This window comes from Bombus vancouverensis, chromosome 11 (assembly GCF_051014615.1).
Source record: "Bombus vancouverensis nearcticus chromosome 11, iyBomVanc1_principal, whole genome shotgun sequence".
NCBI classification, from domain to species: domain Eukaryota; kingdom Metazoa; phylum Arthropoda; class Insecta; order Hymenoptera; family Apidae; genus Bombus; species Bombus vancouverensis.
Window position 1 is genome coordinate 12,589,906 of NC_134921.1, and position 25,938 is coordinate 12,615,843.

General features: G+C 34.7%; 3 protein-coding genes and 1 pseudogene across 6 annotated transcripts; 2 read left to right on the forward strand and 2 right to left on the reverse strand.

The window, feature by feature from the left end:
* Positions 1 to 64: 64 nt before the first annotated feature.
* On the reverse strand, positions 65 to 2,722 carry Naxd (NAD(P)HX dehydratase). Of its 4 annotated transcripts, none has more exons than XM_076622507.1 (3): positions 2,625 to 2,722; positions 478 to 1,460; positions 65 to 319 (listed from the first exon to the last, which is right to left on the reverse strand). In XM_076622507.1, the coding sequence occupies exons 2-3, from the start codon at positions 1,416 to 1,418 to the stop codon at positions 271 to 273; spliced, it is 990 nt and encodes a 329-aa protein (XP_076478622.1). In that variant the 5' UTR covers positions 1,419 to 1,460; positions 2,625 to 2,722; the 3' UTR covers positions 65 to 270. The 4 variants fall into 4 exon arrangements, with proteins under 4 accessions (XP_076478622.1, XP_033186129.1, XP_033186130.1 ...); XM_033330238.2 differs by lacking the exon at positions 2,625 to 2,722 and adding an exon at positions 1,909 to 2,068; XM_033330239.2 differs by lacking the exon at positions 2,625 to 2,722 and adding an exon at positions 1,702 to 1,874.
* A 1,982-nt stretch (positions 2,723 to 4,704) lies between these two features.
* LOC117154850 (uncharacterized) lies at positions 4,705 to 20,071 on the forward strand. The gene is made up of 16 exons (XM_076622900.1): positions 4,705 to 4,842; positions 5,278 to 5,665; positions 6,118 to 6,640; positions 6,870 to 7,091; positions 7,231 to 7,482; positions 7,633 to 7,799; positions 10,158 to 10,496; positions 10,649 to 11,174; positions 11,310 to 11,531; positions 11,719 to 11,970; positions 12,388 to 12,555; positions 16,863 to 17,197; positions 17,512 to 18,037; positions 18,767 to 18,988; positions 19,192 to 19,443; positions 19,537 to 20,071. Exons 2-16 carry the CDS (start codon positions 5,333 to 5,335, stop codon positions 19,704 to 19,706), a joined length of 4,509 nt encoding a protein of 1,502 aa, XP_076479015.1. The 5' UTR covers positions 4,705 to 4,842; positions 5,278 to 5,332; the 3' UTR covers positions 19,707 to 20,071.
* LOC117154898 (5S ribosomal RNA) lies at positions 8,658 to 8,778 on the reverse strand (annotated as a pseudogene).
* A 447-nt stretch (positions 20,072 to 20,518) lies between the features above and the next one.
* On the forward strand, positions 20,519 to 25,484 carry LOC117154863 (putative cytochrome P450 6a14). Its single transcript, XM_033330227.2, has 6 exons — positions 20,519 to 20,673; positions 23,238 to 23,585; positions 23,733 to 24,258; positions 24,495 to 24,716; positions 24,828 to 25,079; positions 25,199 to 25,484. The coding sequence occupies exons 2-6, from the start codon at positions 23,253 to 23,255 to the stop codon at positions 25,366 to 25,368; spliced, it is 1,503 nt and encodes a 500-aa protein (XP_033186118.2). The 5' UTR covers positions 20,519 to 20,673; positions 23,238 to 23,252; the 3' UTR covers positions 25,369 to 25,484.
* The last annotated feature ends 454 nt before the right edge of the window (positions 25,485 to 25,938 follow it).

The following is a 25,938-nucleotide window of genomic DNA, read 5'->3' on the forward strand; positions in this document are numbered from 1 at the left end:
AAATGCACCATTTGTAAATATGAAGATAACTAAAAAAAGAACAATTAGTAGAAGTAAGTCTATGAAAGCTTATAAAATGTTTTATTTATTTTGTAATGCATTTAATGACATTAAAAAGATCTATCATTAGTTATAATAAATTCATTGTGATTTTTACATTCCTGAATTTATATAATTTTCCTTTCTAACGATATCACTTCATGATTTAATGATCCAAAAATATACTAAATTTTTATGTACTATGAAAAATTAAGGAATTATAGATATAATTCAGGAATCAGTGCTTCGTGTTCGACTTCTCCCATTGAATGAAGATGTTCTATAATCAATATCAATATTATTATCAATTATTATTAACCGATCTGTACAACATATACATAAAGATTTTATATTTAAAACTTTTATAGAAAAAACAATTTTGTTTCATACAAAAATATTTTACATCAGAATTATAGTCATTTTAGCTAAGTAGCTCACTTGTTACAATGAGTTTCAAAAATTCTAGCAAAAACTGGCTGTATTTGTTCCAATATATCACATGTTAGCATTCCCCTTTGCCTTATCTTATATGCAGATGCATTACATTCTCTTACTAATCTAGATGCAGCGTAACTTGCAGCTATTGGAGGTGACAAAGCACTTTCACTACTTCCAGCGCAAATAGCCCACCACCAAAATACAGCCAACGCGCCAGATAGTAAGTCTCCTTGACCTCCGCATCTTCTTCCAGAACCTGCTAATCCACATGACACAGCTTCTGTACCTTTATGTCCATCTGCAATTACATCCTTCGCTCCTTTGTGCAAAATTACTACATTTTTGCCAAATGCATCTGCCAAATGTTTAACATCGTTAGCTTTAATCATTGGTGTAGGTTGAACATTTTTGTCCAGTACTCCTTTAACAAGACGACTGAATTCCATTGCATTAGGAGTAAGAACTACACCTGGATACTCTTTTATAATATCAGGCTTTTGGCTAATTAGAAATAATCCATCCGCGTCAATTACTAGTGGCTTTTTCATATCACGACAAATTGAAATTAATTCAACAATTGTTTTAAATATTTTATCATCTCTACCAAGACCTGGTCCGATAACGATTACATGCAAACGATCAAGCCATGGTCTTACTTGTTTAATCGCATCATATTGATCTAAAACTGGATGAACAATAGGTTCTGGGCTAAATGATTTCAAAGGAATGCTTGCGTCTTTCGCACAAAATATGTGCACTAAGTCACATCCAGTGCGAAGTGCACTCATTGCTGCATAATACGGGGCACCAGTGTATTCCATACTACCACCAAATATTCCAATTCTACCATCTTGTCCTTTATATTTGGTATTATTCAAATTTGGAATTATTTTTCTTATTCCTTTTAACATACGCTCATCAACTGACACAGATGTTGCCATAGTGGAAACTAATGGGCACTTGACTAAATTCCTGTAGGCAAACTGCAAAATACCAAGAGCCATTCCTCAATTTAAGAGGTTAATCTTAATAGTTACTTTCCTCTTACAGATGATATATATAATGATTGATGCGAACCTTTCCTAACATATATATCTTATCATTTGTTGTAAAATACATATTTTTCAGCAACATTTACATATATAATAGATACAATATATATATGATAACAATGGTGTATATAAATAAATACATTAAGATAAAAGAGATAAAATACAATAATACCTGCGATGTTCTTAATATCTAATTGACAATATATACTGTTTTTTTGTAGCAATTATTAATTGATTCGAAATCGAGCAATAATACAGAAACACAAGATATGATAAAAAGTAACGATAACCTAAAAAAGTAGATTGTTCTACTTTATTCGTATGAAACTGCGCATGTTTTTTATGTTTTTATGCCTAAAATACTGATTTAATAATTTACCTAAACACCTTTTGAATTTGTTTTGTTACATAGAAAAAGCAGGATAACAAAAACTGAAAATTTTTAAACAAGACAGTACGAAAGTATTAACAAGTGTACGATTGAAAACTTTAAAAAACAATTGTCACTTTGATGTCGGCCATTAACTATTTGAAACATTATGAAGATTCGTACGTTCATTTATAAATAGGGATCAAAGATTTCGAGAATGAATAAAATTGATAAATTACGTCTATATATAAAATAATACACATACATATGTATATATGTAGCTATATTGGATGTTTGCCGAAAATTATTATTCCATACGAATATTTTAAGTATATTGTCTATTCGTCACTCGTTTTCCTTTAAACATTCAAATGCCTAAATCATACTTCGGCAATTTTCATTTTATAATAGATTTTAATATACAATTCCTTGAATATACCATCAATTTGTTAGCGCAGCCCCTTTTATAAAATACAAAAATGTGTTTATTTATGATATACATACAAATAATAAATATTTTATAAGCTAACAAGATATAGTTCCTAATATTTACAATATTCTAAAATTTTAGTTAATTTTACCTACAGAAAGAACGAAAAATACACATAACCTCTATTTTCATACTACAAACATAAATTGTGTTATGCAAAATATATATATATATATGTATGTATATAAGGAATCATATTAATGAAACATTTGAATTCATACTGTACGATAGTAACCTTGGAACACACAATTAATACGTCACCAAATATTAGTAGTCACTATACGAGTAGTGTATTCTAAAATTCACATGGTCTCCGTCCATTCATGGTTTTGCACTGTCAATGAATGACTCTGTTCAAATCGTTATTCGTATTTTTAAAGGTTCGAGCAATAGTAGGATAAAAGTTTATTCGAAAAAAGACTATTCTTTTGAATAAATATTTATAATGAAACTAGCTACTCTCGATTACTCTTTCCCTTTCAAACTTAATTATAATACTTCAATAATTCACACTTTGTTAATAACTATTAATGATGTTTAGATCGCAATAATTTTGAAGGAACCATTAATAACTGAATTGATTATATCAATAAGAAGAGAAAAAAGATAAGTTAACCTAAGAAGTTACTTTTAGGTCAATTTTATCTGAAAATGTCGTAATATTGGCGGAATAAGCTAAATCGTAATCTAAATTTCAATCAAAGTAAAGCTAGTCAAGTACATTGTTTATTAATACAATTAAATTGTTAAGTACTGGTCGCTAATACGTTGTTGTTTTTTCATATGATATATCAAGGTGAAAAACTATACACTTTGAAAGAATGCATATGTTGATAATAAAGGGAGACAGTGTTGATTAGATAATATATTTTATTAAATACATGTAATAACTTTAAGAGAAAAGTTAGTTTTACATTTCTACCATCCATTTTATGCATTTAACGCTTAAGTTTCTATACATTAATTTTTAAAAACGTTGAGACGTTCTGAACTTTTAATCACTCAATAATAAAAGGAACATTAAAATCTGCGTGAAGTAAATTCCGACTAATTTAATATTATTTACTAACATCTTCTTCAATTAAGTATAATTTTAATGAGAATTAACGTGATTTTACTATTCTTGTGCAGAATCTTGCATATCATGAGCAAATGTCAAAATGTCATATTCGCTCGAACGTGCGTAGATAGACGTCATAATCAAACAATTTATAGATTATATTTTATAGCATATAACTCTAATCTAATATTATCAATATTATGGATTTTATGCACAAAAAGCACGTCGATATCACAGACTCTATATACATAAATAAGAAACAAGTCAGTCATACGTGAAAACTACAACTTACATGAGATAATAAAAAGATGATATGGAAATATTGATGAGGATTGTTCGTATGCTTTGTTAATGAACTACGATCAGGAACGGTTTGGGTCATAAATTTTGACTGGCCTTCCATTTTCAGTTCATTGATTAAACTTTACATCGAGTAGCCCCAATACGGAGATATCTAGTATACATGTTTTTTCGTTATTTCTGCGACAGTTAGAAATAATTTACAACTGCAATTTTATTCATATCTGTTTTCGTAGGAAAATTAAATTCTACGAGCCCAAGTCCCTAGTGGGACTTTTCCCAAACTCCCGATGGCCAATCCAATCGCTCCCAACAAAGACGAGAATTAGAAATAACCCATTCTTTTATTTTTGATTAAACGAACAAGTTATTTAAGCTGTACTTGCTAAATGTAAATGTGGCTTTAGGGAATTATTAATTTATCGTGCAGGTATGAGAAAATGGGAAGTTCGAACGGGGACTGTAGAAAGAGAAAGCGTCAACGCTTAAGGATACCATTGGGATTGATTGCGACCTGCAAACGCACATAGCGATTGCCTGAGTTCCATCATCTCTGGTTCTAGAAAAAGATAGCAGTCATTTAAGGGTACCGTATATTATGCCTTCTCCCTTGCTAGCGTACAGGTTAGCAAGCTTCAACGGTTTCGCGATTGCGACGTCGAATGTACTCGGTTATTCTTTATACAATCGTCAACAAACGTCAAAGTGAAACTACCCGAATTCAGCATTTCCAAATGTACAGAACATACCGTAAACGCGACTGTTTCTAACTCGTTCGATTACATTTTTAAATAAATTAGAGATAGACACACAATAAAAACCGTTCAAATCACGTATATAATTTCTATCAAATAGCATTTTTTTATCTTATCGTACGGCTTCAACAATCATATTGATTGATTTGTATATTATCTTTATCGAAGGAAGAATGATAGACATCGTCGGTGTGTTGTGACGCAATTGTATCTGATAGTTTTATTATATATGGGGAAATATATAATTTCATGTAGACAATGGTAGGAGATTAGTTCTGTTCGAATCGTCGTAGTGATTCCATTCGGCAATCCAAGAACCCAATTTTACAGTGTTCCATGTATGTACATACTTTTAGAACTTCACTCTTTGAGCTTTTGAAAGAAATCGTCGCCCTCTCCTAACTTTCTGTTCATCATTTACGTGTTTGCTGCGTAATTCAATATTGCTCTTTTTCATCCACATTTTAAGTGTCTCGTTTATTTCCTTTATACAAGGTATAATTGTTCGCGAAAAATTCGGTGAAATTATTCATAATACGTGGATGAATCTAACGATCTAGAGGGATAGAATGCCAGCTCTACAAATCTGTCATTGCTACGAATCGTCCATATTTTTGTCACACTATTAGTTAGATTGTTAGTGTTTTATATTCTTTGTAATTTTCCAAAGTGAGTGATTTTAAAGATCAGAGAACGTTTTTCACACTTTTTGGTTAGTAAAAATGAAAGTTGTGATAACGATGGTCGTAGATCACATTTTGTATCTTTTACAGTTTCTCGTCAGTGGATTTTTGATTGCTGCGAGAATTTGGCGAAAATTTAGAGAAAATGGCTGCCTTCGAAATCCTTTGCGGATTTATCGTGCTTTTCCTTGCTTTTTACTATTACCTAGTAAAGCCCTATGAGTATTGGGAGAAGCACGGAATACCTGGACCCAAGCCACAACTGTTGTTTGGAAATTTTTTTCCCGTAATATTTGGGAGGATATCCATAGGTGATCGACTGATGTCTTTTTACAAACAATACAAACATGAGCCTGTGTTTGGATTGTTCGTACGAACGCAACGTATTCTTGCTATAAATGATCCTGATTTAATCAAGACTGTTCTTATCAAAGATTTTTCCAAATTCTCTAATCGTGGCCTTGCTGTGAACGAAGTGGTAAGTACGCGAAGGAGTAATTTTATGTAAGAATTAAATAAGTTCGAAGTAAGGTTGCACGAATAAAGTTAGCGTGAAGTCAGTGAAAGTTACTATTGCACTGTGCACTCTATCTATAATTCGTATAATCGCTAATGTGTAATTTCAAGTTCATAGATAGTGTTATATACTGATATTAAACGATAAGCTTCGATATTAATCATAATATAATGTTTTGATCAATTTGTTTCATATCATAAAATTAGAAATGCACTTAACGGATACGTTTGATCATTAAGAATAGATATCGAATGTAGATATGGATATAGAATTCTAGAAATTCAATGATATATGTTACAATATGTAATATAACACAATAATATATTTAAATATATATTAATTATATATTATATATATATTTTTTTTAAGTTCTATATTATTTATTTTTCGATTATTCGAATTTTTCAATATAGGCAGAACCACTTTCTCAACATTTGTTTTCCTTGGAACCAGAAAGATGGCGACCACTAAGAACAAGACTATCGCCAACCTTCACATCGGGCAAGCTAAAAGACATGTTTTCTCTGATCGATGAATGTTCTAACACTCTGGAGAAATATTTGGAATCATTGATATCGACAAAAAGCTACATCGAAGTACGAGAACTGGCTGCCAGATTCACCACCGACGTAATTGGCAGTTGCGCCTTCGGAGTCGACATGAATGCCATGTCAGACATGCAATGTAAATTCCGCGATATAGGAAGGGAATTCTTCGGTCCTGGTTTAAAGCAGGTATTAAAAAACAGACTTCGTGAGAATTTGCCAACATTGTACACTCTTCTGGGTTATATACTGCCACAAGACGAAACCACTATTTTCTTCACAAACGCTGTTTTGGATATGATAAAGCACAGAAGGAAGAACAAGATCGTTAGACCGGACTTCATTAACACTCTTATGGATCTGCAGGATCACCCTGAGAAGTTGAGCATAAGTACGTGTGTATGCTTTTCGACGTTGTAGAAATTTGGTGTGATCGTTTGTCGTGAATAATTGGTGAGAAAAGTCGAGGAAAATTAGGGAACAGTTGCGCGCAATTAGAATGGTTCGTTCCTACACGAATCGAGACCGGTGACAAAACGTTACTGTTCAGGATGTCTTAAGAACGACTTTCTCTACTTTAAGGTGGTGATATAATGAAAATGTCGTTTCTCTCGTTTTAGAATTAACCGAGCCTTTGCTAGTTGCACAAGCATTCCTTTTCTTCGTGGCTGGTTTTGAAACTTCTTCGTCAACGATAGCCAATGCCCTTTACGAATTGGCGCAAAATCAAGATGTACAGGATAAATTACGAGCCGAGATCAAGGAACATCACGAGTTGAACGATGGGAAATGGCAATATGAAAATATTAAGAAAATGCCAATCTTGGATGCCGTGTTTAAAGGTTTGTTGGATATTTTTGGATATGTTGAATGTTTACATTTCTTATAAATGCTCGTAGACTAAAATGATGCGTTAATAATAAAATAAGCTAATAGAATTGCAGAAAATTGCAAGTTTTAACAGAGGTTCTTTATCTTTAGAAACGTTAAGAAAATACCCACCGGTGACCGTCATAATGAGAAAAAATACGGAGAAGTATACCTTTGAAGATATAAAGCTCACAATTCCAAAGGACACTAGGATCTTTATTTCTGCATACGGTATCCACCGCGATCCAGAGATTTATCCGAATCCTGACGTGTTCGACATCGATCGGTTTAAGGAGGATGCAGTAGCTGCAAGGCATCCGATGCATTATCTACCTTTTGGCGATGGCCCAAGGAATTGTGTTGGTATGTAGTATCACCTTGTTAAGCAGTTGTTCGTGCGAAAGCAAATTATTTACAAATCGATAAACCTACTATATAAGGCATATTATTGAAATTGGTTATCAATTGTAAGATACTACGATATATTAATATTGTATCATGTTTTTTTCGTAGGTGCACGTTTTGCAATCTTCCAGACTAAAATTGGACTGATAAAAATCCTCCGTACTTATAAGGTTGATGTTTGTGAACGAACACAAATTCCGTATATAAATGAACCACGTACGTTCACGCTAGCACCCAAACACGGACTCGATCTAAAAATTACGAAAGTTGAAAGTTAATAAAATACTTTATAACCCTTTCGATATTCAAGTTAGCTGTTGTAAACATAAGACTATGTCTCTCCGATAAAATCCACGAAAATCACGCAATCTGTACGCAATAGCAATTTTCTTTCGCTTAAAGCTTCATTTTTATGATTGATTTTTAAAGAAATCAATTATGAAGAATCAGTTATTAATGGCAGTAAAATAGCGGAAAGCCAAAAGAAGATATTTAATGATATTCTCATAATTTATTTGTAATTATTATCACATTCAACGTAATATATCATTTTGTTTCCTTTGGAAATTATTACCAGGCTAGGTAAACTTATTGTAAATATTTTCTGATGATGTACTAGGGGAAAAGAGGAATGTATTTTTGTTATAAGATTATTTTATGAAATAAATAATTTTTTATACGTATGTTTAATGTATTAATCGAATTAAATTAATTATTAATTTATTTGTAGTCTAACGAAGGCCATAAAGTAAAGTAAAGTAATATCAATGAAATATTAAAAGTAAGATCTCACTTTTTTTTTTATATTTTACGTGGAGGAAATCCGCACGGACGCCAGGCCGCTTCTGGAAAAAGCGGCGAGGTAGTGTCGGACTCCAACCGACTAAAACATCCACAATAACCGTCCCGGCTGCGATCGAGAGAAGCCCGGAAACCGCTGTGAGCGTCGCAACGGGGCCTGCCCCGCGCGCCTAATACCACCGCTGATGGAGCGGTGTGTCACCATTGTCATACACCAGGGTCGTGCCCGGTTCCCCTACCGGACTGCTTGGCGGTCCCGAGGAGCTGAGCCGCCAAGCGCCCAAAGCCCGAACCCCACCACGGGGGCGGGGGGGGGGGGCCCCAGTGCGCTTCGCCAACGCCACACGGAGTCCCAGGCGATCGCCCATCTAAGTATTATCCGTGCCCGGCGCTGTTTAACTTTCGTCGTGATCTGACGGGAACGAGTGTACTCAGCGTGGCCAGGGCGTTGGCAAGTAACATCTCACTATGTTCTTTTCAACGAATTTTAACTGTGAGACCGGTTTGAGAGGTGTAGGAAAAGGAGGGGAAAGGAATCTGAATCTACTAACTTGTATATAAACAGCTTTACAGTTTCACACGTATCGAATAGCGTTCGTTTCGTAATTCAATCAGTACCGAGATTTTCATCTGTTTTCCTTTCTTATTCAAAATTTGTCAACGAATATTTTCGGGAAACAATTACGATTGTTTATTGCGCGAACGTCTTTTCTCGATATATCACATCACTAAAGAATAATACTTTATAACAGACTAAACAGTCGAAGAAAAGTTGAAACTTTGGAAAATCTAAAGGAATGATGAAGTGTTATAAATCACGTTATAAGTCAGCGTTCACATCGTTTATCGTTGCTATATGAATCGTTTACAGTTTACGGACGAAGGTGAAGTTTTTAATCCACGCGAAGTTCAATTTTAGCACGTTATGATCTGTATCTTGAGTATACTTAAACGTGGCTAATTTCAGACTGGACAAGACTAAATAATCGATCGACAGGGTATCATTCTACGCATGAAAATAAGCTGAAAACGTACAATACATTTTTCTATTTAAGACTCTATTTTCAAGAAAATAGGGTTTGAACACAATTTAGTTAAGAATCGGTCTAGTACGTGTGTATGATAAATTTCATGCTATTACACGCTATTAAATTTATCTTATTAAATATTAAATTACGTGCTATTCGTTCGGGCCATGCATATTTAAACGAAAAACGAAAAGAGAGAAACAAAGACTGTGGTGAGCTCGCAGAAATGATATCATGTAAATCTAAGGAATTATTATTTGCCAACATGACTCAGTAGATCATGCGCACTGCGATTAAATGTATATCTTTTAGTAAACAAAAGACTGGAACAGTACCTATTAGACCGCTGATAGTGATACAGGTGAATTTTCAACTTTAAACTTTAAACTGTGAATGTTCGTTATTCTTCAGCCAGATTTTATTTTTTAATTAAAGTTAAGGGGAGAATTTATCTTCTTTTTTTTACATAAATAATATCGCCTTTTTGGAATTTTTTAATTAGAGGAATTACGATATTAATTAATCTGGGACTTTTTATATGTTTGTATTGAACTTTTTATAGATTTTTTCAGTTCTATCAAGTTCGATTCCATTTCAGTTTGAAAAATATTTGAGCTGTTCGTGAACTAGAACGCCCCGCGAAATCCGGTTGGTATATCAGCTGCCCGGTTTATCTGAAGTCAAAAATTTCAGTATGTATAAATTCTATTTTCTGTATATTTTATGAAGTTTGATTCCTATTTCGCGCCTCGTTAAAAGTTATTTATATTCTGTAGCAAATAACTTCTTATCAACGTATAATATACAATGTTTATCACCTTGGAAATACTGTGCGGGCTCGCATTAGCGCTCATTGTGCTCTACTGCTATTTAACGATACGTTACAATTTTTGGACGAGCCGTGGAGTACCCGGACCAAAGCCCACGCTCCTCTTCGGCAATATTATGAAGTCAATGTTTGGAAAGGAATCGCTTCCACAATTGCTAACGAGAAACTACAATGATTTTAAGAACGAACCAATGGTTGGAATATTTTTAAGAACAGTACCCGTCTTAATAGTCAAAGATCCTGATCTCATCAAAGACATCCTGATTAAAGACTTTTCCAAATTCGCGAATCGAGGATTCATAAAAAGCGAACCGGTAAGTATGCGTAGATATAAAAGAATGCGAGTAATTTAAATCGAAAGAAATAGAATCATAGAGAGAGAAACAAATGAATTTTAGTCTTGTGTAATCTATGAATCACTTTTAAGTAACCGTGACGTATCGTATCATGTTTTTAACGAACACAGGCAGTTCCATTATCTAATCACCTATTTTCCCTGGAAGCCAAGAGATGGCGACCTTTGAGGACTCAACTCTCTCCGGTGTTTACCTCTGGCAAGCTTAGAGGAACTTTTTCCTTAATTTTAGAATGTTCTAATCACCTTGAAAGTTATTTGAACACGATGATAGAGAAAGGAGATCCTATCGATGTGCGAGAACTTGCCGCCAGATTCACCACTGACGTAATCGGCAGCTGCGCCTTTGGCATCGAGATGAATTCGCTTTCGGAAAACGAGAGCGACTTCCGTCGAATCGGTAAAAAAATTTTTTCTACCGATTTCTGGAAAATATTGCGTATAAGAATACGGCAGATCCTGCCACCGTTGCACGTTTTTCTCGCTCGTGTACTGCCGTATAACGAGGAAACGAAAATGATTATGGGAATCACTAGAGAGACGATCGAATACAGAGAGAAGAATAAAATCGTCAGGCCTGATTTTATGAATATACTCATGGAACTGAAAAGGCATCCTGAAAGAGTCGCCGATATTAGTTAGTACACTAGCGTAAATAATTTGCAAGAAAGCTTCGGTGCGATAAGGATATCTCTAAGAATTTATCCTTATATCGCTGCTGAGTGAAATACACGCTTCAAATATCGTAATATGTATATCTTTTCGCTTGTAGAATTGACGGACGATTTGTTAGCCGCACAAACATTTATTTTCTTCGCGGCTGGTTTCGAGACCTCATCGACTACGATCAGCAATGCTCTCTACGAATTGGCTTTGAATCATGACATTCAGGACAAATTGCGCGAAGAAATCATACAGTTCGCGGAGAAAAATGACGGAGAGTGGAAGTACGAAACTATAAAGCAAATGCAATACTTGGACAAAGTGTTTCAAGGTAAATATTATAATCGCTTGCATCTAAGATCGAACTTGATCGTTTATTCATATGTGTAGATTAGATGCATTAGCTCAGAGTTACTATATAGCATGATCATACTATTAATTCTCATTATTGCTGTTACCTGCTTATCTTCTACTTCCTACATTTATACCAGTAATTATCATTCTTATTTCATATACAGAGACACTAAGGAAGTATCCAGCTTTGCCATTTTTAAGCAGAGAGTCAGTCGAAGATTATACGTTCGAAAATACGAAAGTAACAATTCCCAAAGAAACGTTGATATGGGTGCCAGTTTTTCCCATTCACAGGGACCCGGAGATTTATCCAGATCCAGAAAAATTTGACCCCGAAAGATTTTCCGAGGATAAGATAAAAGAAAGGAATCCTATGTATTATTTACCTTTTGGACATGGACCGAGAAATTGTGTCGGTACGTATTTAGCAAAATATCGATCGGTTTTTTCTTGATAAATAATTCAAATAATTGATCGACATTGGCGATATGAAACGAAATATATCTTTAAATAATTTTATCCTTCGAACGAGGATGGGTAAAAACATATATTTCTGGAAATGAAAATTCTAAGAATTACTACGAATTGCGGAGTTTTAAACGTCGAGTATGCAAGCGGAAAGATCGTGCGATTAAGATCGAGATGTAGAAAAAAAAGTAGGCGTGACTTTAGACGAACATAACGCAAGAAATCTGCCATCGGAGAATTAGACTTAGAATTGATAGAATTACGATTAGTAAAGTTGCGTGTAGTATATATAGTATCATAATACATATATTAAAAAATATAACTAATGAACTTACTTACATCTGACATTCGATAATTTATTTCAGGTGCACGTTTTGCAATCTACCAAACGAAAATTGGATTAATAAAAATCCTGCATAAAAACAAGGTTGGCGTTTGTTCCAAAACTCTAATTCCTTATAAATATAATCCACTTTCATTCGTTCTGACACCTACAACCGGTTTGTATTTGACGATAACCAGGGTAGAGGACTAACACAATTTTAACATTCATTTGTCACAAATAAAATTTTTTATTAACGTATACTTCGGCATTTATAAAATTGTTTAATTTATAGACGTATTATTTAATGCGACGAACGTTTGTCGGAGTGTGACAAATGAAATTCAATATAATATCGAGGCGCGGTACACGTTCTGTTGAATATTGTTTTTATGTATTTTACTAGTAGTTCAAATATTTTACTCATAGAAACAAGTAGTTCATGTTTTCATTACATATATCAATATAGTCAAATTAAAACATTGTTGATGTTTATATAACTTGTTATCGTAGCGTTGCCGGTTGTCTCCTGACTGCCGAATTAAGAGGACTACCTATATCAAATAGATAGTTCTTGTATCTTCGTGTATACACGCACGGGGCTTGTAAACTCATGTAATCCTTGTTATCGGTAGTATCGGTAGTCCACCCCTTGTATATAGGAAAAAATTGTACAAAATGTTAAGTAGTTAAGAATATAACATTAAGAAAAATGGGATTGTTATTTTATCAATAAATAATACATGGAAGATAATAGATATCTAATGTTGAATTTGTTCTTTTTCGAGGCTTGTGTGACTGATTCAGATGGAATATCCTAGCTCAGCGCCGTTCAATCATTGCCCATACGGAAAGATATTAGGCTTTCTGAACATAAAGAAATCGGTGTGCAACGGTGCGTTTATGAAGTAATAATTGCGCATCTTAAGGAAGGAGAAGTTTCGGAACTGAACAATTAACTATAAGCACTAAATAACATGTATGATTCTGTAGTTTACGAGGAGGCTAAACTCCTATTACAAGCGTCCTTTCCCCGCTTCATTTTAATTAATATGTTTCTTGAATAGCACGCGTCTTCGGATTTCAACTTTGTTCCCTCGTATCACCAGAATTTTTTGCCCGTCTGAAACTGTACCGACTGGCGTTGAAACTGCACTGGACGAGACGTTCCAGTTGCAAAATTGTTGCATCCGCTAACGCACGACTCAGTATACGCGGCAGAGAGCTTAATTTACTCTCAAGTGTCTTTGTTTCTAGCTTTTAAGATAAAAGATGACGGAAGCTAGATTCTCGCGAGATTGTAGTTACCGTATTACTACTTCTTCTCTAGATGAATAAGGAAACAGTTACAGTTTAAGTGGCCTGTATAGCGTGTCGATATCTTTTTGTCGCATTTTTTGTAGAGTTTTAACGTTTTAAAGCCCTAATTTGTCAATATCAATGGAGTTATCAGCTTTGGTACGAAGCGACGCGCTGATGAAAATCCAAGCATCCCAATATTTCTTTTTATAGTTTAGAACTTGTCAAGGCCGTTAAATAAGCCTATAAGCTTATAGTAGAACTGCAGTGCCTCGCGAATAGCATGCAAGTACGTTTCTAATCTTCGCGACAAATAGATGCTAACAAAATCAGTGAAGAGAAACAGATTTAAAGGAAATTGCTGTATCGCAGAGTAAAAGTAATGTTTCGCATACATTAGTGTAACATTCAAAGAGACTAGAATTACTTTGCGACTGTACGAAAAAGAGGAAGGTGTTAAGGAAGAGGAAGAGGAATAACTAATTAAATGTAAGTATGATTTTTCATATTTTACTTACCTCTTATTCAATAGACTAAACTCCAAATCCCCTCTCTAAACTCTAAACTCTAAATTCCCTCAAAATGATATTTTTGTAATTGACAGTCGCCATATAGTAGAGTTTTATTTATCCGTTTTCTGTATTTTAGGCCCGAATACTCATTATCCGTATCTTAATACGCAAATCTTAATATCCGAATGTTCTATTATCGGAACATAGTTTTTTCCAATAACAGATACCCTTTTCTGTTTATTTGTTATTTCCTTTAATCGATCGAGCGAATAATGATCGTAAGAGCTTAATATGAACCTAATAGCGTTCCAACTATCAAAAGAAAATACGACATGATTAGAGAAGTCGCAGGTGATATCGATTTTGATGAACTTGAAAAATCTCAATTGTCAGTATGTTGTATGATCTTTTCTTAAACGTATTATCGCCGCTCGGCCATAGTTTCCCAGATATTTTCAAAGTTCACTTCGATTTATATCTATGTAAAAATGCGTATCATCTATGTACCAGAGTGAAGTGTAATAGAAACTAAATTTAATTGATGATTTTTACGAATATCTCGTAAAAGAACGATAAAAGAATGATAACATATTTCAAACTCGTTCAAGAAATTTGTCTAATTACCGCAAAAAAAAGACGTGCTATTAGAAAAACGACAATCGCAGACATTGTACGTAAACATAGTAAGTAAAAAGTATGATGAGAATTATGTAAATCGCGTAGATTATTCTGAGAATAGCGACGATAGAAAAGCACTTATCACATTAACGTTATAAAATGCTTCTATTGCGACAAAGATACGATGATAATGGCGTTTTTACAAAAATGGAAACTGCGAAGGAAAATGGTTTGATATACAAAAAGAATGTAACTCCGTGCAGTTATTTTTATTAAAAGAATTATAACTTAACAGTCAAAAAGATACGGCATCCATAAATATTTCAAGAAATTGTCGATTAATTGGTATTGGAATAAGTGAAATTTCATGTCAGAAAAATTATTTTATTATCTGGAAATACCACTATTCGAACAGTCTCGTTTCCGTATTAGCCGCGACAAGGAGAACCCCACTGTATGTTGGAAACTACTTGACAGAGCAACTTGAAGCTCTGTGGGCATATTCGGAAGATGAGCATAATTCTCGTCCGGAGTATCAAGTTAATATCTGCAAACTTCAATGACCCATCGACATCATACGTATTGGATATACGAGAAGAGACAAAGGGATGCTTAAGGGAGAAAGACGAATTATGCGGCAGTCGTTAACTGAGAGTCGAAGTTGCGAGGAATCGTTAATTGAGAGTCGAGTTGTGAGGAGTTAATTACTTGCGAGCCGAAAGAAAGTTACCGAATTGTTATGAGTTGTAAACTATTAGTTGTGGGCTCTGAGTTGTCAATTTACTTGTCTTAGTTATATCACATTACCGTATTTAGTTCACGTTATATGACCATCGTTACCTGTTTAATCCACTGTAAATAGATCCATCTATCAATAAATTTATCATATAGGATAGAAATCATTGGAAATCCTAATTTCTAATACTTCTGAATAAATAATCCTATATCATTCATTATTATTATATATATATATATGTCGGAGATGAAAGAACACCGGAGCCTTTGGAATTTTGGATAATCCCGCAACATTGTAATCTAGAGTCTACTATAGCTGTAATTAAACAATTGTAGTTATTTAATCTAATTGTAATTGTTCGCGAGTTGTGATAATGAGCTTGGGCTCGAAGCGACAGCCAGTCGCCGAACGTAGCCGCGGTCACGGGATCAACGCTTTATCTAACAAAAGTAATGGAGTAATTCTATAGCTCTCCTTAAAAGAAATATTTGTGGCGGCACGCGACAGTAAACATTCCAACGGTTTGGAATGTTTCCCGTGGCTCGTCACACGCAGACCTTATTCTTCGAGCAAAATAATTGCCAGATGTCGATGCGTCTCCGCAGTACATGTTCAGCTAGCCTGAGGGCCCGTCATAAATCGTAGGATTAGTTGAGTAACAGTAATTTCAGTTATTAGACTATTAGTCAGACTATTAGTTGACTAAAGTACTTCAAACAGTCTTTGTCCCAGCTACGGGAAGATAGGAGAGACCTATTTTTTAACGAACGGCGTCTCCCACTAGCAACTTTCCCTCGAGGGCGGCTAGCATTTTTTCTAACCACCGATATGGAAATTGACCAATTAGCATCAACGCCAAATTCCCTCACCTTCTGAACGAAGGCTATCCTCGACGAATCCGATGATCTCGTGTCCTCAGACACACCCCATCGTAGCTTTCCTCCGCAGCATCATCGCGACGGAGAGTCATTCTCTCGTGAGGTCGTATTAGCGAGTTACTTAGTGCCTGTACGCTCGGTGGATATTCCACGTTTTCGCAAAGAGTTCGATTTAGATTTTTGTGAGCACGTACATCTATCATCCCGTTGACCGCGGATTCGTTATTGAACCTAAGACCAACATTACTAGTATCGCGAGTGTCCAACCGCTGCGGTTGATTGTCGAGTCGGTAGTATCCATACCCGTATTAATAGACCGTACCTTCGTTATAACACGACGATGGCAAATTCCAATGAAGATTTATCAAACGTCCACAATCTTATTCCTGACCCTTCTCCGACATATATAATACATACATTTGTATGTTTTGCAGATTGCGGAACTTTGACCTCTATCGTCGAGAGATTGAATAAGTCAAAATGGCATTTGAATTTTTATGCTACGTGACAGTGGTGTTCATTGCGCTGTATTATTATTTTACGGCAAAATTCAACTTTTGGAAGGATCGTTCAGTTCGAGGTCCAAAACCTATACCAGTGTTTGGCAATGTCTTCTGGCCGATGATTGGCAAGATATCGATTGCAGAATACTTGCAGAAGCTACATAACGAATATAAAGACGAACCTATGATCGGATTATTCGTACGAAGAACGCCTCATCTTGTTATACAGGACCCTGAGATTATTAAAGATGTTCTTATTAAAGACTTTTCCAAATTCGCGAATCGCGGATTCTTGAAGCAAGAAATAGTAAGTGAACGCATGGAAACGCATGTTTATATTTCAACGTGTTAAATTGAAGTCTCTACTAACAGTAGGAATTATTATACACAGCAAGAAACTATTAGAACAGGCTAACAAACAAAATAAAAAATAAGTTGATACATCCAGCGAATGAAAGTTTATGTATCTTCATGTTCTTTTATTTAATATCTCTTTCTTAGATAGTTATTCTTTTGATAAGCGATAAAAGATATAACAAATAACGATAAATAATATAATAAGTTCCAAATATTTCAAATATATAACATCCCGAATATAGTGAATTCGTTCAATGGCTATAGGCGGAACCACTCTCTCAGCACCTCTTCTCTTTAGAAGTAGAAAGATGGAGGCCATTAAGAATGCAACTTTCCCCGGTATTTACGTCTGGCAAACTCAAAGGAATCTTCTCCCTGATTTTCGAATGTGCCAAACGTATCGAGAGCTATTTAGATATATTGATAGCGAAAGGAGAGCCCATCGAGGTGCGAGAACTTGCGGCCAAGTATACTACCGACGTAATAGGCAGCTGTGCCTTTGGGATTGAGGTGAATTCGTTGTCGGACGAGGAAAACGAATTTCGCCGAATGGGCAAAGAAATCTTTGCTACACACTGGAAGGCGATTATAAAATTCAGGATGAAGGAGTGCATGGGAGAGTTGTACGATTTACTTGGTTATATCCTTCCGCCAGACAAGGTGAACGTATTCATTGAGAGGATCACCATCGAAACGTTGAACTACAGGAAAGAGCACAACATCGTTAGGCACGATTTCATGAATACGTTGTTGGAACTTCGGAATAACCCCGAAAAAGTAAAGGATATTAGTAAGTTTTTAGCAAAGACTATTATTCGTCCTATAAATTATTGTACGTACGCCTACTGACAAAAATTAAGAAACATTACGAGCGCTTGGAAAGTGCTGTATATCTTTTATCTTCCGAAATGCATCGGATGAAATTAAAAATAGCGTAAAGAGACAACAGACCACGTACGAAGTTGCAACATGTTATTTTTTTCCAATTATGCCCGTGTAAGATCTACGATTAATAACGAATCGGATGAACAAATCGAAACTTTGTAACAAAAGTTGAGATATACTTTGCTTCAATTACATAATTACTTGAGATAATTCTTGGGATGTTGGATAATTCTTTGGTTTGATAACTGCATACTCTCTGTGTGTCATCGATTCAATTAATCGAATACAACACGCAATTGATATTTCACGCCATGTATGTGTAATTTTTTCCATTAGCTCCCCTTCATATGTAAAGTATTCAACTTCCCAATTGACGTGTAACGTAATCCCACGAATGTTCAATTGGGTTCAAATCAGCAGATTGATTTGATCGTTTAATTATATTAACATTTTCTCTCGAAAGAAAGGAAAGTCTTAACTAATTTAGAGGAATGTTTCGGGTCATTATCGCGTCGAAATTATCATTTTGTTGGCATTTTCTCGTTTGCAAATGGCAACACGTGGCTTTGTAAAATATCCTTATATACGAATCTATCCATAGTTTCCATTATTGTACCAGGATCATTTCTTTCAGAATTAACGGACACTTTGCTTGCTGCACAAGCATTCGTATTTTTCGCGGCAGGTTTTGAAACTTCATCGACAACGATCAGCAACGCTCTGTACGAGTTGGCTCTGAATCAAGAGATACAGAAGAAGCTACGAGAAGAAATAAAAGAATTCGATGCGAAAAATGCCGGGGATTGGAAATACGAGACTATAAAGCAGATGTCATATTTGGACAAAGTATTTAAAGGTTGAGACGTAACAGGATCGATTCCTTTAATACGCGGGAGGTTTACTACGATACGAGGGCAGAGCGAAAAGTTTCCGGAATGACAACAACAATCACAAATACCAACTATTGTACTAGCGGCGATTCCGGAGACTCACCAATCTGCTTTCGTAATTTATTCATTATATCAATACTTTTATCTTCTCCTTTTATTCCGTTTATAGAGACATTAAGGAAATATCCACCTTTGGCATTCGTATCCAGAGAAACGACGGACAATTATACCTTCTCGAACACGAAAGTATCACTACAAAAAGGCATGAGAGTCTGGATACCGGTATTTTCTATTCACAGGGATCCAAATATCTATTCAGACCCAGATAAGTTTGATCCCGAGAGATTTTCCAAGGAAGCAGTAGATGCAAGGCATCCTATGCACTATTTGCCCTTTGGTCATGGTCCAAGGAATTGTATTGGCACGTTTATAACACGATTATACTTTATTTCCATAGAATTATTATTTTATCAAATGGCATTGACATTGTCTTCTTTCATTTATTTGATTTCAGGCGCACGTTTCGCAATTTACCAAACGAAGATTGGATTAATTAAGATTCTGCAGAATTATGAGGTGCACGTTTGTGAGAAGACACCGATTCCATACGAGTTAAACCCATATGCGTTTATAATATGCCCGAAAGGAGGATTATATTTAAACATAATTAAAAGTAAAAATTAATTTACTAATTCTCGAAATAATTTTCTATCTGTATAAGAGAGCAATACAGAATGTTCATGTGTTGCATGTACCTGGTATAGAAATATGTATATGATATTCTTTCTAGCAGTTCGTTTATGTAATGTCATAGAAATATATACGTATATAATAAGCATATATAAACAGCGAATATTAATATCTACTAATACTAATTTACTAATTCTTCGATATCCATCTGCTATTAGTATTCTTATTCACTGGCTACATCAGCAAGTGTTGCACAACAATGTTACATGTGTGTTTACTTCCACAGCAGCTTCAGCATTTTTCGCAGTGTTTAGCATTGCTTAGAATTCTTGAAGAATAAATGAAATACCTAGCTTGTACATGTAGCTTTTTATATACCTTTCATTTTAATTTCTTCGGTAAAAGCTTTATCGTACAATCGTTGCTTGTAGAGTCAAAGGAACCGTATTCTTATGATCCTGACATGAAATTCTTGTCAAATAGCAGAAGAGATAAAGCGAAAAATTTTATATTCACAGTCTGTGTCTACGGAAGGAGCAAATTAATTAGCCTTATCTAATGGTTCACTATGGGGTTTCGTGACTTCTAATTTCTACCCTATCTTCTCTCTCTCTTTCTCTCTAGAGCAAGTTAATTGCACGAGTTAAACTGAAATAATTGCTTTTACAAGAATAATAATAATTTCAGTAATTACTTGTAAGTTATGTAATACACAGTAATGTACGACATACGATACACAGTAAAGATAAGTAAATATTTTGTTTGATATCAGCAGTGTAATAATTGGAAGAACTTACGTATAATCTCTGTTACTATACATTCATGTATGATTTTATTTCAATTGCGTCACGATTTAAAAGGAGACGTAGGTAATGATCGCTGGCAGTATCAGTTGACATCTTTCCACGATACACAACAAACGTAGACTCGGAACAAACATTCGTAGCATCGTGATTACTACGTAAGTAATAGCAATATGTAAAGATTTCGTATCAAGGAAACTTCATCGCGTAAATGTGAAGAACTGTTCTAATTCAACAATTACTTTTCAACATACAAGTCAATTAATCCTACGTGATTCATCAAAAAGTTCGGAGAAAATTCTTACTTTTTATTTTATTTATTTTTAGAAACAACCTAATTTTTTTTTAAAGTTTATAATATGGAATCCGTTTACAATGTATATAATTAGTAAATTTAGACTTTCTATGACGATAATCATGTTGATTATTTTTTATTTCTAATATTACACAATTCAATTTCACTGTTACATTCATTCAAGGTTGTCTCGTATCGATTGTTTGAGTTCATTGTTTAAGGGAACGAACGTAAACATTCTGCTCAATGTAATCTCAACATTTTTGTGTTATACCACGGTACAATGTCATTGCAAAATGTAGTGAAATTACTATTATTTGTATACCTTGTAAAGATACATTTGTGAAAAAAGTAGCGCACTTACAGCTGGGAAAACAATAGTTGTTTACAACCAGGCTATTGTTTTGAATCGTTACACAAATATTGCTATCTCTGCAATCTTATCTGTTTACAAATGAGACATTCCATGAGCTTTGTAAATACATTTAAAGTGCATCTAAAAGATACGCATGTAATCATAAAAAATCTATCAAACCTATCTATTTAAAATTATTTATAACTAAAATAAAGATAGACAAAGAAATGGAAAATAAATGTTGTAACATTTGTTTGCTGCAAAAACATTTTACGTTTTTTGAGAGAGCTACGTATCAAAATTTTACCAAAATGAACAGAAATAACTTTTGGTTGCAACGCGTTTCCGTGGGCATCAAAACAATGTGCATAATTATTTCTACATTTCTACAATACCCACACCAGTCTATGCACTTATTTATTTAAAATGCGGGAAAGAACGGCCATCTTCATTAGTGTTGTATTCAACGTAGCAGACAAAATAATCAATTCACATTGTGTATAATGAGATAACAGTTTTACGTGCTTTATCGATTGATGAAGTTGGTTGAGCAAAACAACTATTCATCGAGGAAATTTTTTTGCGTCTGTTGAATTCGACCAATGGAACAAATACAAATAATCAAATATCAGAAACCGGCGCGAACCAAAAGAAGCAGAGAGTAACCTTTTCTTAATTAATAGTCAGTTGTGACTTTACTGTATAGTTGTTAGAATCGTTACGTTCAATAAAGCAAAGCTATTACGTTACATTAAAGTTCACGGCTGTTCAAAGTCATTGGAGATTAGCTTCATCATTCGTTTTGACAATTTGATTACCTTAGTTTTTCTTTTCGCGATCGTTTCGATCTTGGCTGTCTTACGGATGAAATTAAAATGTATTTCCTTGTGGGGTCATGTTTATATAATAAACAAAATAAAGATAGACGAGGAAGCGAAGGTGAATATCGTAAAATATTGTATACTTGTTGCACTGCTTGTTGCTGAGAACTAGCTATCAAAGTTTTACCAAAACGAATGATCTATTTTTATCTTACGGATGAAATTAAAATGTATTTCCTTGTGGGGTCATGTTTATATAATAAACAAAATAAAGATAGACGAGGAAGCGAAGGTGAATACCGTAAAGTATTGTATACTTGCTGCACTGCTTGTTTGTACTAAATTTTAATCTCGCGTAATATGGAATAAAAGATACGTATTTTTCAAATGAATGACAATATCGATATAGAGATTTAAGAATACGTTAAAGTGGCTCTGATTATTATTTCTATATCACAATTGTTTAACATTATGGCGTATGCCCCGAAATACTTGTATCTCGTATTTAAGTCGAAATTTAGAAGGACATTTTCAGTCAACTCAATAAAGAGGTTCGCATTAGATAAATGATATCTATAAATTGATTAAAACAATTCCTCGGTGGTGTATGTCGACCTTAGAATGACCGAGAAAACAAACAAGTGTGACACATGTGGAGAAGAAACGATCGTATCAGTTGAATGTATAGCTACTTAAATTGGATGACGACTGTAACAAGAAAAGTGTGCATGGAGATTGTTCTAGGGCGACGACAAAAGTAAGCATCGGTACGAACGACAGAAGGAACACGGCAGTGTCGTTATAGAAATTATTGAGCTACATATTCGAGCAACTTGACAAGCAAATTGACGAAAACTCGATAAGATGATAAGAGGCTATTATTTTGTTAAACAGCGCAAATCCTTATTACAAAGAAAGAAATATCGACAAAGAAGACTGGGATTAAGTTTCAGTTTTTAAGATCTTTTCGAGTGGATATCCAATTGTTCTTCGATATGGAATATAAATGAATAATCGATAAAAAGTTTAAATTTATTTGATTAACGCTTGCGATAAAAGAAAATTAATCGTTAGAGACTCCGATCGTCGATAATTAATCGAGGAGTCGACATATCGCAGATATCAATCTGCTAGTTATTAATTGTTAGCTTGTTTTCCTGCGTTTAGCATGTGGCTTTAGTCATCCACTTTATAAGAAGCAGAAGTTACTGTAACCAGTCAATTCTGATCAGTGAAATTTGATTTTTACAGAAAGCGTGATACAACATGGATTATTTTCAACTTGTCTGCGCCATTGGCGTGGTGCTTTTAGCGATCTACTATTATTATACCTCAACATTTGACTACTGGAAGATTCGTGGCATACCCGGACCGCAACCTACTGTCTTCATTGGTAATTTCAAAGATATTTTACTTAGAAGAGTGTCGCTAGCCGATAAGCTGAGAGAATTTTACGAGGAATATAAGAAAGAGCCAATGTTTGGAATATTCGAGGGAACGACGCCTGTCCTCGTTATTAAAGATCTGGAATTAATCAAAGACGTTCTCATCAAGGACTTTCCTCTATTCGTTAACCGAGGTTTCCGCCTGTTTCCAAAGGTACTTGAAAATTATAATTAATTTACGAATTTCTGTTTCTATGTTCGTTGATTGCCCGATACTTTTACGCCACTTGGCGCGTAAAAGGAAATATATTAATATCCACTTCTTGAAAGAAAGAAAAATTCAAAAAGAGATTTTATTCAGGCAGAACCACTGGGAGAACATCTGTTCGCTCTGGAGGAGGAAAGATGGCGACCAATGAGAGCAAAACTCTCCCCAGTATTCACGTCAGGCAAGCTGAGAGAAATGTTCCCTCTCGTAATAGAATGCTCGAAGAATCTGGAGGAATACTTAGACAGCGTGGTCGAAACGGGTAAACCAGTGGAATGTCGCGATTTGGCTGGGAAATTCACAACCGACGTAATTGGTAGTTGCGCTTTTGGAATCAACATGAACGCTCTCTCGGATGAGAACAGCGAATTTCGCGAAGTAGGCAAAAAAATGTTCACGCAGACCACGCGAATGCAAATCAGAGATATCTGTCGGCAATTTCTGCCAAACATCTACGAAATATTTGGCCATCTACTGCAAATTCCAGGAGTCGATCAATTCTTAATAGACGTGGTCAGAGACACGATAAAATACAGAAGAGAGAATAAGATAGTCAGACCAGATTTCATCAACACGCTGATGGAACTTCGAGACCATCCAGAGAAATTAGAAAATATAGGTATACAGCTTAAAATAAACCGTCTGTGACTTTCTTTAGGTGGATTACAAATATTTGTCCATTTCTGATAAATCTTAACGTGCAGAAGAGTGAAAAGAGAGCCATGAATTTTTGCTTCGAAATTTGAATTCCGTTATCGAAAAACTTCCTCTTAGAAGAAATTTTCCAATTTTAGTTGATAATAACTCTAATCGGATGAGATCATTATAAAAGGTCGGTGATATTGTTCTTTACAGAACTAACAGATTCGTTGCTCACCTCGCAAGCCTTTGTCTTTTTCGCGGCTGGGTTCGAGACTTCCTCAACGACGATATCTCACGCTCTTTACGAACTAGCGCTAAACCAACATATACAGGACAGATTACGTAAGGAAATCAGAGAGGTTTACGACAAACATCAAGGAGTTTTAACGTACGATGCAGTTAAAGAGATGAAATATCTGGACAAGTTTTTCAAAGGTGCGTTACAACGTTAAAACGAAACTTTGATTTCTGAAGAAAATTATTCGAGCAGTTGTTCCAACATTCGAAACGATTATTTACATAAATTATTTACTCTCCTCTATGTAGAGGTGCTGAGAATGTACCCGCTAATACCGTTTATAATGAGAGAGGTATCGGAAAATTACACGTTCAAAGGCACCAAGGTCAGCATAGAAAAGGGCACGAAAGTGTGGGTGCCAGCTTATGGAATCCAAAGAGACGCAGATGTCTACCCGGAACCTGAGAAATTCGATCCTGAAAGATTCAACGACGATGCTGTTGTTGCTAGACACCCTATGGCTTATTTGCCTTTTGGCGATGGTCCAAGAAATTGCATTGGTAAGTTAATAAAAATAAGCAAAAGAAAAGAAAACCTACGCTGTAAAGTATCTTTTACCTCTAAAAAAAAAAAAAAAAAAAAAGCATGAATGACGTAGCTTCTTAATCGTTATTTTCAGGATCTCGTTTTGCACAGTATCAAAGCAGGGTTGGCATTATAGCGGTCATTCGCAATCACAAAGTCGACGTTTGTGAGAAAACTAGGATTCCCTACGAAACTGATCCCCTTTCATTTATGCTGACGTTAAAAGGAGGTGTGCATTTGAAAATAACCAAAGTAGAGAATTAATATACTAAAGTTAAAAATTGTATTGTTATACGCAATAATGTACATATCTAGCTAATTTTAATCCGACCATTTATGGTGACTTAAAATTGATAATAAAATTATAGCATCGATTACAAGTTTGCGTTAATCAAAATACTTACTATCGGTTACTACCAATGGTAACTTGTTACTCACTCTTCTCGTTTTCTGTGGCTGGTCGGTTTGAACATTTTTCATGCCTTTAACACGTCAAAATCCTTAAACAGTTTTCTTAGAGCGAAATAGTTTCTATCATTAGATCAGCGGCAAAAGAAGACTGTTCTATTTACAGTAATTTTTTACTACTGTTACTTAATTTACAAGTAAATATATTCATTCATATAAATTAATTCATAAATCAGATAAACATTGTTTTTTATATTCATGACACGTTACATTGTCAGAATGAGTTAGCAAAAGATTGAATCAAGGATGTTGATGATTTATATATTGATCCAATATGTATCAGTAAATTCGTGATTATATTCGCAAGCCATACGGTGACGTTACACAATGACGAATGGTTTACGTAAACGATACGAGTAAATCTTT

Bases quoted from the DNA above. Each gene is read 5' to 3' on its own strand.
- LOC117154863 (XM_033330227.2), top strand. From the start codon at position 23,253: ATGGATTATTTTCAACTTGTCTGCGCCATTGGCGTGGTGCTTTTAGCG. The intron at 23,586-23,732 runs GTACTTGAAAAT...GATTTTATTCAG, and splicing joins GTTTCCGCCTGTTTCCAAAG to GCAGAACCACTGGGAGAACA. The intron at 25,080-25,198 runs GTAAGTTAATAA...CGTTATTTTCAG, and splicing joins TGGTCCAAGAAATTGCATTG to GATCTCGTTTTGCACAGTAT.
- Naxd (XM_033330237.2), bottom strand. From the start codon at position 1,611: ATGTTGCTGAAAAATATGTATTTTACAACAAATGATAAGATATATATG. The intron at 1,461-1,554 runs GTTCGCATCAAT...GGTATTTTGCAG, and splicing joins AGATATATATGTTAGGAAAG to TTTGCCTACAGGAATTTAGT. The intron at 320-477 runs GTGAGCTACTTA...TATTGATTATAG, and splicing joins TTTGAAACTCATTGTAACAA to AACATCTTCATTCAATGGGA.
- LOC117154850 (XM_076622900.1), top strand. From the start codon at position 5,333: ATGGCTGCCTTCGAAATCCTTTGCGGATTTATCGTGCTTTTCCTTGCT. The intron at 7,800-10,157 runs TAATAAAATACT...AACGTATAATAT, and splicing joins AAATTACGAAAGTTGAAAGT to ACAATGTTTATCACCTTGGA. The intron at 12,556-16,862 runs AACACAATTTTA...AGATTGAATAAG, and splicing joins GATAACCAGGGTAGAGGACT to TCAAAATGGCATTTGAATTT.